This window comes from Hippopotamus amphibius, chromosome X, assembly GCF_030028045.1.
Source record: "Hippopotamus amphibius kiboko isolate mHipAmp2 chromosome X, mHipAmp2.hap2, whole genome shotgun sequence".
NCBI lineage: Eukaryota > Metazoa > Chordata > Mammalia > Artiodactyla > Hippopotamidae > Hippopotamus > Hippopotamus amphibius.
In genome coordinates, this window is record NC_080203.1 from 90,798,211 (window position 1) to 90,814,215 (window position 16,005).

Below are 16,005 nucleotides of genomic sequence, written 5' to 3' on the forward strand. Positions count from 1 at the left end.
GGAAAATTTTCCTAGCATCAAGATCAAATGAATTTTCCTTTCTTATGCTTTACAAATTGCTCAAAGTCATGCCGCTTTTTATTTTGTTTCATATTTGGACCAGGACTTTCCACCTTATCGATCTATTTAGACTTTCCACCTTATCGATCTATTTATTTATTTAGGTACTTACTTAAATTTACTGTTGTGTGGAGTTCCTTGAAACCACAGGATAATCATAGTACGTCTTCTGGGGACATTTTATTTGAAGTCTTTTTAGGAGGGTGATCTTTGTTTAAAAAACTTCATATTGAGGGCTTCCCTGGTGATGCAGTGGTTGAGAGTCTGCCTGCCAATGCAGGGGACACGGGTTCGATCCCTGGGCCGGGAGGATCCCACATGCCGCAGAGCAGCTAGGCCCGTGCGCCACAACTGCTAAGCCTGTGCTCTAGAGCCTGCGAGCCACAACTACTGAGCCCATGTGCTGCAACTACTGAAGCCTGCACGGCTAGAGCTCGTGCTCTGCAACAAGAGAGGCCACTGCAATGAGAAGCCCGCACACCGCAGCGAAGAGTAGCCCCTGCTCGCCACGATTAGAGAAAGCCCGTGCACAGCAACGAAGACCCAACACAGTCAAAACTTAAATAAAGTAAAATCTTAAAAAAAGAAAAACTTCATATTGAAATATATATACAGAGAAGTGCTCATGTCACAAATGAATAGCTTAGTCAGTTTTTTTTTTTTTTTTTACAAGCTAAACACACCTGTGTAACCAACACTCAGCTCAAGGTCTGTTTTTCATTCACCCTACCTGGTACTCAGTGAGCCCTTTCAACTTGATGCACCTTGTTGTTTCTTACATAATTTCTTTGGTAGTTTCCTCTCCTTCATTTTCTCTGTTTTCTCTTTCTGGAATGTCTGTTAGTTGGATGTTGAACTTCCTGGATTGATCCTCTAGGCTGCTTACCTTTTCTTTCATATTTTCTATTTTATAGTTTGTGACTGAGTTGATACAAAGTCTAAGTGAGATGTCTGTATATCCAGCTGGCTTGTCCACTCCCTGGCTTTATTTTAGGTGAGCCACCAGGGAACTGGCAGTTGTAATGGGTGCCCCCCACATGCCAGAATGAAAAGTGCTTTATTCTGGGAGCACCAACATGCCACTAGGTGCCCGAATAGTTTAATTCCTTTAGGGAGGAGTTTTCTGATATTTTGCCTAGGGATGAATGCCAAGCAGCTTGTGTTTTGGATCTGGGAGTTGGCGGGGCAGGGTGGGGCGGGGGGAGCACAAGGAAAGATTTCATATATTTACTTTCAGTTTATCCCCTCATTTTAGCCCCTAATCACTCCTACCCTCCCTCATACCTACCATCTTCAAGTGTGGACTCTACTCTCTCTGGGCCTCTGCTGGCCCGACTGGCTCCCCCTCTGGCTGCAACCCCCTGAGTGGTGTTGCTGGCTCTCCTTCAACTATGAACACTCTTCTCTTTATTTTTTGCTCCCAGAAATTTGTTGAAATCTCTCACCCATTGATATCACCCTCTCCCATCCTCTTCACTGTTATGATTTCATACCTTATTTTATTGCTTCACGTTCTTTATAGCAGGGTCCTGACAGAAGAGAGAGATGAAGATTTATGCTCTTGAGGTCCAAACTAAGGCTAAAGCTACATTTAAAAATAGTTGTTTTGCTTTCTCAATCCAGAATGAGAATGGAAATTATTAGTAAACCCCCAAAATACCCAACCCTGTATGGCCTCATTTTGGCATGTGTTGTTTGGCTCCAGCCGTGTCATGAGCATTCCTGTGGCAGCCTCCTGAGCACCACTTTTCCTCAGTCTCTGCAGTCAAGAGAGCCCTTGGGGCTTCCCTGGTGGCACAGTCGTTAAGAACCTGCCTGCCAGTGCAGGGGACACAGATTCGAGCCCTGGTCCGGGAAGATCCCACATGCTGCAGAGCAACTAAGCCCGTGCGCCACAGCTACTGAGCCTGTGCTCTAGAGCCTGCTTGCCACAACTACTGAGCCCACATGCCGCAACTACTGAAGCCTGCATGCCTAGAGCTCATGCTCCACAAGAGAAGCCACTGTAATGAGAAGCCCATGCATTGCAACGAAGATTGGCCTCCACTTGCCACAACTAGAGAAAACCCGCGTGCAGCAACGAAAACCCAACGCGGCCAAAATAAATAAATAAATAAATAAATAAAATAAAATAAAATAAATTTAAAAAGAGAGAGAGAGAGAGCCCTCAGCTGAGGGACTGGAGACGTGGGTTCTGACCCCCACCCTGCCACTGCCTCCCTCTGAACCCCTAGGCTAGTCCCTCCACCTCTCAGGGTGTCCTCACTGTGACTTGAGAGGGTCTGGGTGTGTTTTGAGCTGTGCTTTGTCAGGATTGGGTGGGTGCTTGGAGAACAGCCTGGCCTCCTTTGCTTAGGCAGTGGGAGCAGGTGGGCCAGAGATGGGCCCCCAGCGCACAGGAGGGGGCTTTGATGCTGAGCTGAGGCTTCTGCAACAGCAGGCTGCTCTTGCTGCTCCCCCTTCCGCCCACTCTCTCTCCCATCATGGCTGAACCTCCATCCTTCTGCCTCCAGCAGAGGGAAGCAAGAAGGGAGGGCTGGAGAGCTGGTTCCATTTTCCTTCTCTCTTTCTCTTTTTGTCACAGTGCTGAGCTGCTTTGGGCTGCAGTACCTGTGCCTAACCCCACCTTCCCTTTTTGGTGCCACCCTTCCATCCGTGGATGATTGTCTCTTCCAGAAGCACCCCCTGAGCTCATAGTGAGGAGGGGAGATCAGAGCCAGGTGAGGGAGAGAGGCCAAGCTGTGGGAGACAGAGTGCTGCCTATCTTTGGCATGACAGAAGGAAGCCACAGCTGTAGCAATGAAAAGCATTGGGTTTGGAATCAGACAAACCTACACTTGAGTCTCAGCTCCACTACTTATTAGCCATGTGACTCTAGGTAAGTCACGTTGCTACTCTGCCCCAGTTTTCACATCTATACAATGAGAAGAATAATAACGACTTTGCACAGCTGTTATGAAGATAATACAAGTTCTGGACCATTGTAGGTGCTTAATAATCACTTTTTTTGGGGGGGGATTATTAGAAGGCAGAAATGCTGAGGACCAAATAAAGCCCGCTTTACTGACTGAAAGGAGCAGGAGGTTAGGAAGGCAGCATTTGACCTTGTCACTCCTTGGGCCGACCCCCCCGCCAGGGGCTCCCCAGCAATTATACAATGAGGTTCACACTCTCGCCTGGTGCTCAATGCTGTTTTTGTTGTTAGTCTCTGCCTGTCTTTCTTTTCTTTAAAATAAAAATGTGAAGTGGTATTGCCTCTTTATTTTCTGAAAAAAGAAATTTGAAAAGTGATAGACAGATATATCCTTTGAAGTGTGCAGCAGTCCTCCTCCTCCTCATCATTGTCATTGTCATCCCAGGACTTTTACAATGAGTAGTGGTAACAAAGGACTAGAGGAAGAGCAATCATCATCAAACAGATAACTAGCAACTGAAACCACCATGGCTTTCATTTTGTTTCCCCACCACCATCTTGGCCTGTGGGTCCATTCAATGTCAAGTGGGTCCGTTGCTGAAAATGGTTACATTATCCAACAGGGTTTCCAATTTGTCCTCTGGTTCATCTAGTTGTTCTCTTTAATTAACCTTATAAGATTTTCTCGCATGTCACTATTACCTCAGCCATATGACTTCTATACTTGCCTATTTGTCATTTCTAGGTCTGATTTGCGGCTCAGATGGGCCCTTAGAAAGGAGCCTTTCCTCCACCTGAATTATCTTTCAAAAGGTTTTAACTTTGGCCTTTCACATCATCATGATTTAGATGGCAGTTGAACTTGGGAGGCATCTTTGCCTCTCCCCTAGTGCTTTTCCACTTCCTGGCTGTTACAAGTTGGTTTTCACACCACTGTGGTCTAGGAAAGCTCTCGCATGCTCCTTTGGGTCAGGCCAGATCCCCACTCCTCTCTCTTACCACTCTGTTGCTTTCCTGACCCTGCATTCAAGCTGTACTGAACTGTCTACGAGCCCCTCGGCAAAGTGGACTTCTTTATGGTTCCATGCCTGGCTGTTCTCTTGGCCAAGAATACCTTTTCCCTCTGTCTACATGGCAGATATCTACTCGACTGTTGAGGAACATCTTCACTCTCTCACTAGTTCCAGGCTCTTGGAAACAGTGAACAAAACAGACCTCTGCCCTGCAGAGCTGACATTCTGGTGTGTGAATGTACCAGTTGGAGACAGAAAAGAAACAAATAAACAAGAAGGTGCAAAATGTGTCGAATAGTGTTAAGTGCTATGCAGAAAAATAAAGCTGAGCAGTAGGATGGGGGTGCAGAAGGCCCGATCAACTCTACCATAGCCAATATTTGCATACCCATTATTAAGCAGCCTTTTCTCATTTAAGCATTTTCTAATGTTATTACATATTCATTCAACCATAATCCTTCCAGAAACTTTATCAGGTTAGTGCTATTATTATCTTTATCATATTGGTGAGCAAACTTTGCCTTAGAGATATACATCACATAATTAGGAGGGGCAGAGCTGGAATTCAGACCTCAGCCTGTCTGACCCAAAGCCTGTGCTCATAGCCTCTAAGCCATTGTGCTCCCAGCAAACCTCACAACAACTCTCTGAGATTGGAATTATACCTATTTTATAGTTGGGGAAGCTGAGGTTCAGAGAGGGGAATGGACTCATCCATGGTTGCACAGCAGATAAATGGATTTGAATCTAGATCTAACACTCAGGGCTAGGCCCTTCTACCAACCTTGAGGCCTTAGGGACCTATGGATCTATCTGCCTCTATTATGTTTGTGTGGCCCATGCAAAGTACCAGTTGAGGCCAATGGCCCTTCCCCCTTCTCTCCCCACCTGTGGTTCATATGGAGCTTTGAGATGTGTATGGATACCCCAGCCCACATCCAAGCCCTGTCTGTTTTCCCTTCCCATTGGCCACCCGTTGGGCCTAGCAGATGGACCTGGATAATAAGACCACACAATTCCTGCAAGTTAACTCAAGAAATATGGGCAGGGAATTCTGGGTTCTGGGTACCTGAGTGCGGTCTAGAAAGGAGAGAGCCAGAGATCCTGATAGGCATATTCTCTTGGCCCCACAGACCCTTTACCTCACAGAGAGGGGCCTCTAAAGTGTTATGTCCAGTGTAGGAGCTTCTGTTTCCCAGTGCAGCCTATGATATTGCAATTTGTAATAAGCTGGGCTTCGTGATCCTCCTCCTTTGGCTTCCTGAACTAGGTCCTGCTTTGCAGTGGGGGTGGGGGCTGGGGCGGGGCTGGTGTTCCATGGGCCTGGGAAGAACAGAGCCTTCCCAGCAAGTGCTGCTAGAAGTGTACACAGACCCTTGGTTCCCTTCACAGTATTTTATTCATAAGTATCTCAGGATACTTATCTTCATTTCTTAGGAAATTTTAAAAAATTATGCACTTAATGCATTCTTCCACTCGAAAATTTAGAAAAACTTAGAAAAGTAGAGGAGAAAAACATTACCCATAATTACAACACACAGCAGCATCAGTTACTCTGATGTATTTCCCTTGTTCTCTGCGTTCTTTTCATATGGTTGAAATAATACAGCACCTACAATTTTTTCTTGCTTTGTTCATTTGAACATTTCCCCATGTAATTGCATATTCTTCACAAGCATCCTTCTTAATGGCAACTGATATACCATAATGTACTTAACCATCCTTTCAATGTAGGGCATAGATGCTGGGCCTGTTTTTTTCACTGGTTTAAATCATGCTGCAGTAGGCATCTTTGCACATACAGCTTTTAGGGAACTTAGAGCTTTTAGGGAACTGGCCTTGTATAGGAACAATTGTATTCAGCTTATTTCCCTTTCTAGATGGTCTCTCTGGCTGGGTCTGATTCATACTTACAGTCATTCATTTATTCATTCATCCCATCACCACATACTTACTCTGTACCCCTGTGGACCAGACCCTGGGAACTGGGTGGCATGACTAAGACATGGCCCCAGACCTTCAGGAGGTCCCAGTCTGCAGGGAGAATCAGGCATGAAAACGGACACTTTCAAAACAGTTTGATCAGGGCTGTGATGGAGGCAAGAAAAGGATCCTGTGGGAGAACAGAGGAGGGGCTCCTCATCCAGCTTAGGGACATTAAGATAAGCTTCCTGGAGGAGGTCTTGCCTAAATGAGTCACGGAGGATGAATAAGAGTTGGCTGGAATAAGAAGAGGAACTTCCTGTTAAACACAACAAATTGAATAAACTTATTTATCTCTGCTGCTTCCCCAAATCCCGCTGAAATATGACTAAAGGCATAAAAAAGGTAGAAACACAGGGTCCGAGATGCTGACCAGAAGTAAACTATTCCACCCAGCAAGCTGCAGAAATGCTCGGGAATCAGAGGTACCGTGAAGCACAAGAGGCAGGATGATGCATGGAACAGTAAACAGGGACAATGTTGAAAGTCTGTGAACAGACCCTCTTGGCCCCTCTCTGACCCCATTAAGTCAGGGACACCCCTCCTCTGGCTCCATCTCTGTAGATGAAGGGTGATTCTTTGGAGAAATTGAAGTTAAGAGCCTCCAGGCTTAAGGACACCAGGCACAATGGAGGATGGGGTGAAACAGGGCTGCAAGCAAAACAAAAAACCCACAAGCCTTAGGTAGTCAGAGATGATCAGATAGTACAAGGCTATTTGAGGAAGACCATCAGCCTGCAAGAATGACCCAAAAAGCAAGCAAGCAAACAAACAAACCAAAAAACTTGGAAGGAACAGAGGTAATAAAGGGAGGGGAAGAAACCTGGGAAATTTAAGATAGTGAGAGCCAACATAAAGATTTCAGCAGAAGGATTAGAAAATAAAAGTTGAGGAAATATCGTAGGAAGCAGAATAACAAGGTGAAGAGATGGACAACAGAAGAGAAAAGATGAGAACATGGGAGGATCAGTTGAGGAACTCCAACATCCGACAATAGGAGTTCCAGAAATAGAGAATGGAGGAAACAGCAGAAAGGAAAAATTAAAGACATGATACAAGAACATGTCCCAGAACTGAAGGAATGAAAATCCCACTGAATAACCAGCGGCATAAATAATTTTAAAAAACCCACCAAGGTACGCCATGGAGCAATTTCAGAATAGCAGGGATAAAGAGAAGATCCTAAAAGCTTCCAGAGGAAAAACATATCATGTACAAAGGATCAGGAAAAAGAATGGCATTAGACTTCTCAGCAGCAGCACTGGAAGCTAGGAGGAGTGTTCTCAAAATTCTGAGGGACTATAATTTCCAATTTGGAAGCCTGTATTCAGTTGAATTATCAATCAAGGGTGAGGGCGCAATAAGGACATCTTCAGGCAACGGAGATCTAAAGATTTTATGTCCTAGACCTCCTTTCTTAGGAAGCACTGGAGAATGCGCTTCAGCAAAATGCAGGCATAAATTCAGAAAAAAGGCCAAAGAATCCAGAAAACAGGAAATTAACACAGAAGAGAGGTGAAGGGAATCCCAGTGTGATGGAGACGGGAGCAGATCTATGGGCAACTTCATGCAGGCCTGGGGAGCAACCAGTCTGGACTGCAGCAAGGACGATGTCTTGAAGGAAAAAAAAAATCTGATGGATTATCTGATGTGTCAGAACACATTGAGAAGAGAAATGCACTTCACAGAGTTTGGGGAGAATTGATCATACATATGAAGAAAACTAACGAAGCAAAAAAAAAAAATAGTCATCAACATCAAGGAAAAGAAAAAGTTACATGGGAAGGAAAATGTAATTATAGCATATGATTTGATTTATTCATTATTAGTGTTGATGCAGTCATAATAATGTAGGCCACTAATATTGATTTAACCAAAACTTTGTGCTGTAACTACAGTGGTAGAACAGGAAGGAAGGACATGTGTACCCTCATAAAAATTAGGGGCTGGAGGTGGTTATGTGTGTAAGAGAGCCCTACCCTCTCCCTGCATGGTAGGAATTCAGTACATGATATACAAAACTGAAAAAAATAAATCAAGCAATAGAAGTGTGCATGTGTTCTTTAGAAATGAGGAGGTAAATACCCCAAAAAGCAGTTAAAAGACTTGAAAACTGTCTCTGAGAGTGGAAGTTGGGGGTGAGGAGGGGTAAAGTGGGGGATTTGTGTGTTTTGTTTTGTGTTAATCCTTGCAGTACTATGTGACTTGAAAATCTATATGCATTAAAAAATGTTTAAAGGGTACACACACACAAAAATGCTAAAAATAGATTAGCAATGTGAGCGTATACTTTAGAAATATGAAAGTAAACTCAGTAAAAGGTAACTAAGACAGTTGAAAAGGAAACTTATTTTTAAGATCCTTTCACAATTTGACTTTTTAAACTAGTTTATATATCACTTAAATATAATTTAAAATAATTTTAAAAAACATAAAGAGGATCAAGAGTGTTCCAGGAAACAAATACCAGATGTTCTAAGAAGGTAGATGACAGGGCGGAGTGAAATTCAGAGCTTTGGAGAGTTTGGGCTTGACCGGCATGGAAATCTGTGGGAAAATTATTGGTGAGAAAATTATGGAATGTTTGAAGCAGCAGAACCACATCAACTGATTTCTGCTTGAGAGATGTTCCTTTAGCAGCCAGTGAGAGAAAGTGGTTGCCCATGGAAGAGACTTGCAGTTAGACAAACTGATGTTTGGGAGATAAGGTGCCTAGCTGCCCCATGGCTGGTTCTCAGCTTATAGAGAGACTTGTATGATCCCTGGGCCAGGGTACCCACCTCTTTCTCCTCAGGACACTTCTGGGAGGAGCCCTGTATGCAGTAGTTCTTCAAGTCTCCTTTAAAAAAATGTACTTCCATTCGTGTCCAATCTCCTTTCTGTTGGACACCTGATTTTGTAGACATGTTGTTCACATGCTGGCTCGAGAAACAGTCTCTCTTTTTCAGGTAACGTTGCATATCTCGTTAGCTTTCAGAGGACAACCTTGTTTATCTAATTCCCAGTTCTTGGGAGAGAGGCACCTTATTGTTTCCCCAGGTACTGTTTATAGATGGCTTGGAGGGTCAAAACGAGAGGCAGGGAATCCAGTCAGGAAGTGAGAGCAGAAACCCCAGTATGGCAACTCAAAGGCTTATATTTTTTTCAGTTATTCTGCCCTGTTGTCCCCATAAGTCCCCCAAAGGTTCAAGAACTGTCGATATTTTGCCGTTTATTCTCCCATTTGCCAGATTGCCCCTTGTACCTAGAAGGAGCAATGCCATAATCCTTAGTCTCATTACATGCCTGAGTTTTTGGTTCAGAAGATATGATCCCTATAATCATAGGCTTCAATCAGTTACTGTTTATTGAGCAGTACTCTTGAGGATGGGAACTGGCATAGCCAAGGCTTTTGAGAACGTTGGGGTCTGAAGTAGCTTTCCATTAGGAGAAGGCCACAGGGATAGCAGGAGAAATCCATCTCCTTTCCTGACATGGATTGATAAAGGGAGGCCTGGTACCCTGGGTCTTTGCTTTTAGCTGAACTCAATTGATAAAAGAGAAAAACTTTGGGATTCTGAAGAAACTAAGTATCTTAGGGCCTGAAGATTGGAACTCAACTAACACAGCCCCCTTGTTTTATAGATGACGAAGCAAGGTCCAGAGAGCAGTGATTTCTCCAATTCTATGCTGCCAATTAGGGTAGGAATGAGCCATAATAGAGCCCAGCATTCTTTCTACGTCTGTGCTACCTCCCAAAAGAATGGCAGTCCAGCTTCATGGAATAAGAGGTGGATAGACCATTGGGCTGGGCATCAGTCCTGAAGAGGTGTAGGATAGCACAGTGTTGATGACGGTTCTCTAGGCGTAATTAACAATTCGTATACTAAACACATGAGAGCCTGTAAACCCCTGAGGTGGCATGCACCCCTCCATTGAGGGTCATGAGATGCCATATACCCTCAAGCTAGTAAGAATCAGTCCACAGTGAGGAGAACTGGCTAATTCACTCTGCCTCATGGCTTGGAGCTCTTTTGCTCCCTGTAGCTGCCATCCTAAGGACTGTAACATCATATAGAAGTGCTTTTGGAACAGAGGTACATATCTGGTAATCTCTCCTAAGAAAGAGCCTGTCAGGAAGTGTGTGTCCTGACATTGGAGAAGGAGGATAAGGGAACTCACCACAACGGTATGTAAGTGCCCAGCACTGAGCTGCTGGTACAGTGGAGCGTGGTGGTAAGAGCACAAGCTTTGGGATCCAGGCCAAGCTCCCCTACTTGTGTGCCATGTGGCAAATCATTTCAACTTCTTTGAGTCTCAGTTTCATCATCTTAAAATTGGATGAGTAATTCCCACTTTGCAGGATCAAAGGAGGTCATGTACCAAAAGAGCCCGCCACCCTGCCTAGTTCATAGTAGGTGCCCAGTGATTGTTTATGTGCCAGTGGAGACAATTATATATGTGGCTTATGCTCTAAGGTATAATAGATTGAGGCAAGGCACCAGTCTGTGAGCAACTTGAGGGTTTATATTCCTGAGTCAGGGCCTGATATGTAGTAAATTGAATGTGCTGGGGGTTTTGGGGTGGGATGGTGAGGAGACCAGCCTGCCTAGAGCAGAGGGTTTGTGTTAGGAAGAAAGGCTGAGGGGCTTAGCCTCCATTCTGTTGACAGTTGGGGAGTCATTGAATTAAGTGCATCTGATGTGGTACTTGCGAATAATTGAGCCAGGCCTTAGAAGCAGAGTGAGATGAAAGGTTTTAATAAATGTGTAAAGGTGCTCTGTGACCCTGGTCCTCTGTCCCTTTAGGGGGCTGTGGAGGCTAAAGATTGGATCCACTGTTGTCCCCTGTGCCAGGCCGAGCCTCACAGCCACTCCACCCTTCTGCCCCCTCCCCTCCCCTGTCATGTCATTTTACAAATGAGAAAACTGAGGCCAGACATCGGGGAGTGCCTTCCCCAGGATATATGGCTAGTAAGTAGCAGAACTGGAAGCACTGGCCTCACCCACTGCCTACGCTCCTGCACCCACTTTCTGCACCCAGATGCTTGCCTGCCCCACCTGGCCAGTGCGCGTTCCATTCACTCTTCCAGCAAATACTCACTCTGAGCTCTGCCTCCCCTCCCCGCATGTCCCTCTCACTTTGCATTCAGCATAGATGACTCTCCCCCAACTCGGGTCCCCTCACTAAGGTCGCTTCTTGGTTCTCTTACCTGAGGACAGAGCCTGTGATGTGTTCATCTCTGTCTCCTGTGAAGTCTGCATTGGGAGTTGGGGTGGGTGAGGGAGGGGAGAAAAAGAGGAAGAAGAGGACGGAGGGGACAGGGAAGCCACTTCCCACACTCTCCCCACTTCTTCTAAGTGCCCCGGTCCTTATTCCTCCCCTTCTCCACCCCCAAAGACAGCTCCAGTGTCCCTCCCCTACACAAACACACACGCGCACACACACACACACACACACACACACACTCTTTTAGGGAGGAACAGCTGGAGGGGTGTGGTTCTGATTTCACTCATTCTCTCAGTCCCCTCAAAGCTGTCCCCAATGCCATTCTCTTCTCTTGTCCTTCCTTTGCCTCTGAGGGGGCCTCACAATGAAGAAGGCAGACCAATGTAGTAGAAAGGAGCCCAGCAGCTGACTCACCCTCTCAGCCTCATTCTCTTCATCCAGAAAATAAGCAGGTTGGACCAGGCAATTGGCAAAGCCTTTTCTATGTTGTTAATAATACCTGGCATTTGTCTGCCGGGTTCCAAAGGGCTTAATCATCCCAACAGCCCTGCAAGGATTGGCTTCATGTTACAAGTGGGGAGACTGAGGCTCAAGATTCCAAGCAGGGAGGTGATTTTCCCAGGTCACAGTGCTGGTAAGTGGCAGAGCCAGTATCTGAGGCTCGGTCTCTCTGTTTAAACCTCGGACTCTGCCCCGCCCACAGCTGCAGGCTGCCTCTCAGCCACTCCAAGGAAGGCTCCTCACCGTGACCCACTAGGCTAGAACATGGTTGGTTCCTGGCACCTCCTTGACCTCACCTCCAACCAGTCTTCTCCTAGCTCACTTCACCCCGGCCACGCTGTCCTCCTCCCTGTCCCAACAACTGGCCAGGTCCCCCCCCATCTCATAGTCTCTGCACTGGCCATTGTCTCTGCATGAAATGCCCTGTCCCTCATTTTCATGATGCACATTAGGTGTCAAGGCCGCTGCACATGGCAGAGGGAGGCGAGGAGTAGAGGACGTATGCTGGGCGTATGCTGACTGTCGGTTTTTTTCTCTGTTTCTCTTTCAGATCTGATGGTGAGAATTCCAGAACAGTCAGGTCAGTACCTCCTTTCTTTACTAGTATTTGGGAAATGGGGCAGGGACTGGGGTGGGGGCTTCTGGTTTGTCACTTCGGGATCCATGGGAGGGGCAGGGGCCAACTCCAGGGGTTTTGTCCCATTGGTATTAGGGGTGGGGATGGAGTGGAGTGGGAGGGCCAGGGTGAATGTGGCAAGTGTGAGGAGGGGGTTGAAAACTCTTCCTTAGTCTTTCTGACCCTAGCTGACTTGGGGGCTCGGCTGAACACTGGAGGGGCTCATGGGAGCTACCCAGATGGGAAAGCTGGCCTACAGAGAGGTCGGCTCTGGACTCGGGACCTTCTCCCCCTCTCCTCCCAGGAGAAGGGGACATGATAGAAATGGGGCTTCCATGGTCTGGCATTTGTGCTCCACCCTGACCTGTGCTAGCCCTGAGTAGTGGGGTTTGGATGAACTTTTGATGCGACACATTCTAGACATTAGAATATACTTTATGGTAACAAGTATCCTTTTTTTTTTTTTTTTTTTTTTTTTGCATGCTTGGTGAAAAAGGCTTACAAGCATCAGTAAGTTTTCAGGGTATGATCAATCTGCCATTTGAGGAGGTGGGGGTAAAACCAGGGTATAGATGAGGACTATTAGTGCATTTCCCAGGCCTTAACCCATCAGAAGCTTCGTGAAAACACAAGCATCAAGGATAGGGACTATGTGGGAATGATGGGGGGGCGGGGCAGGGAGTCAGGGTAGGGCCAAGTCAGACAGTATCCAGGCTAGGGGTGATGGGGTGGACCTCAGAAATGTGGTGGGTCCGGGCAGCAGAGGTGTGAGATGGGCTCACTCAGTTCCAGCCAGGGCTGCAACTAACATATATAGCACCTATGTGAAGAGTAGAATACACTGAGAGGATCAGTTGGAGGAATGTTCCCTTTCCATCAGGCTCCTGCAGCCCCTCAGCAGGGTTCCCGGCTCAGTGAGTAGAGCACAGGTTGAATTTCAGCCCCAACTCATGCCCTCTTGGCTGTGAACCTTCGTGTAAGGCACAGCTTGTCCAACCATATGCAGCAGCCCAGGTCCTGGCATCTAGGCTGTGGATATGGGAGGAGGGCAGAGGATCCCAGCATCCACACGGAGGTGCGTGATGAGACACACTGTGTCCTAGCATCCCAGGCAGGGGGGATGGGGTGAGCACACTGGTACCCTGGGCCAAGGTAGGGGCTGTGGCATGGGAGCACACTTGGGCCAGCAGGAAAGCAGGGGAGCGTGATAGATACAGTCAGGCCCAGTGTCCAGGCAAGGGGTATATGACTAGACACAATTAGTCCAGGCATGCAGCCAAGGGCACAGCCTGTCCTAGCATTTAGGAAGGCACTGGTCTAGCAAAGGACACTGATCCCAGTACCCCACTGTGGGTTCGGAGAAAGACAACTTGGGCTGACTCCGAGCACATGCTCCCAGGCATCCCCGTTGATATGCCTGCGACTTGTCAAGGAACCCAATTGAAGGCGCTAGCTCTTCCCAGCAGGGGAGTTCGTAGGACCTATAGCTCAGGGTGTTTAATAATTATCATAAACATAAATCATATGATGATGTATGTTGGGCCTTTGCGACTTACAGAAGTTGTCAGGGACTTTCTTTTGTTTGATCCACCCAGTGACACTGTAGGTGGAACCTGGGCTGACCTTATCGTTATTTTACAGTTGAGGAAACTGAGGCTCAGGCTGGTTATGGGTTTTGCTGGTTTGGGCTATGCAACTTATTTATGGCTGAGCTAGGATTCAAACCCAGGTCTGCCTGGCACTAAGCCCAGAGCCCTGCCCACGCCATCCCTGCAGGAGCTCTTGACAGCCTTGCAGATAATAATCGTCCTCTTCCTCATCCTAATATTAGTAATCATAGCAGTTATCATTTGCTCCTCACATACTAAGAACTCTGAATGTGATCTTATTTAATGCTCACAACAGCCCTATTAGGCATGGATTGGGGTCCCTGACTTACACATGAGGAAAATGAGGCTCCACAGAGGGTCAGTGCCTTGCCCAAGGAAATAAGAGCAATGGGGCGGGGTAGCATCACTGACTCATACCCTGGGCTGTCTGCTTCCAAAGCCGGTATTTGTTGTATTAACATGCACTTCCCAACATCCACCCTGGACCTACAGTCAAGGAGGCTACGGGGACCTTGAGGACTCGGCAACTGTGGAAGCCAGGATCAAATTTGGACTGTGGAAGGGGCCTAAAATAGCACTTGTGGGGCAAAAATCTCGCAAACAATGTGGGAAGATCCTTTTAACTTGGAATGAAGCCTGGGTGGGGTCATTTGAGGATGCTCTGAGGACCCGCATGTAAACTCTTGAGCTCACTTCAGTTAGGGGTCAGGGAGAGCTTCCTGGAGAAGGTGGTGTCTGAGCTGGGTCATGGAGGACTGACACACAGACTCTGTGTAAGGAGGGCATCCCTGGAAATGAAACCAGCAGGCATTGGAGGTGAGAGGGGCTGGGTGGGGGCAGTCAGTCAGGCTAAAACAGATCTGGGCAGGGAAGGAGCAAGTGTTGAAGTTCAGAGCCGGTCTGGTCGGGGCTGGGTCACAGACACCTTCTGTCATCAGTGGGATCTAGGGGAGGCTGGGGAAGAGAGGCTGGGCTCTGCAGCACAGGAAAGGCAGCAACTGGATCTGGGCAAAGGGTTCCATTTATGGCTAGGTTGCTTTATAGTTATGTGACTTTGAACAGATCTATTTCCCCCCTGGAGCCTCAGGGTCCTCATCTAATAAACTTTGTGTGTATGGAGGGGAAAGGTTAGGAGGGTAGAAGAAACACCAAGGAGAGGAGCTCGGCTCTTTTTCCTTGGCTGTTGTGGAAGCGAAACAGGAAGGAGTGAGCAGGGTCAGTGGATTGAAAACCCCCCATGGCAGGGCCCAGACATGAGGGCTTCCAGGTATGGGGTGCCAGAGGAACTGTGGAGTCTAATTAGAGCTGAACAGCTGGTGTTGCGAAAGGGCTGTGGGCAGAGGAGGGTGCCTGGACTTCCTGTAGATTTATGAGAAGTTGTCAGACCTACAGGCACCTTAAGTCCAGATCCAGAAAGGGACTGGTGATGGCTCAAGCTCACAAACTAGCTCTCAGCAGAGCCTGCTTCCTAGCTGTGTGTAGTTTGCAAAGTCACTTAGCTTCTCTGATCCTTACTTTCCTCATCTGTAAAATGAGGTCAATAATTCTGACTTCTTTGGGTCGATGAAAGAACTTAATGCAATGATCAGTGTAAAATGGTGGCTCAACATATTGTAGTGCCCTCCACCATCCCCTAACCCAGTCCATTGTCATTTATGGGATAGTCAAGCTTGAGAAATGTGAAGAGGTGTAGAACTTGAAAACAGAGGGACAGGAGGGTCTGATACCTCTGTCACCAGAAGAGGAGGGAGTCCAGGCCTAGAGGCGCTGCCGCTGCAGTGAGGGTCAGGATGGAACTCAGGGGCCCTGAGGACCAGACTGGGGTTGCCAGACACGCAAGGATGAGAGCCAGAGGAGGTGGCCTGTTGCTAGGGAAGGAGGGAGGAGGTGGGGGAGCTGCTGACACCCGCTGAGCCAGGGACGTCCCCATGGCAACGGGAACCGCTGCTGTCGGGAGGAGAAGTGGGAGGAGGAGCCAGCGCTGGCTCTGTTCCCAGAGGAGGCCTCCCACTCTGGGCCTCAGTGCCCCCATCTGTCCAACGGGAGTTTGGATTAGATAATTTCTAAGATTCTTTCTTGTTTTGACCTCCTGGCAATCTC

The 16,005-nt window shown here is 47.2% G+C and overlaps 1 protein-coding gene across 6 annotated transcripts in view; it reads left to right on the forward strand.

The window, feature by feature from the left end:
• IQSEC2 (IQ motif and Sec7 domain ArfGEF 2) overlaps positions 1-16,005 on the forward strand; it is a 76,209-nt gene that overhangs the window by 12,336 nt on the left and 47,868 nt on the right. For 4 of the 6 annotated variants that reach the window (XM_057718423.1, XM_057718424.1, XM_057718430.1 and 1 more), the window contains exon 2: positions 12,230-12,259. In XM_057718423.1, coding sequence (XP_057574406.1) covers positions 12,230-12,259 — 30 coding nt within the window. Of the gene's footprint in view, positions 1-11,917; positions 11,947-12,037; positions 12,132-12,229; positions 12,260-16,005 lie in introns of those variants that run through there. The other 2 variants (XM_057718429.1, XM_057718425.1) reach the window with 2 other exon arrangements.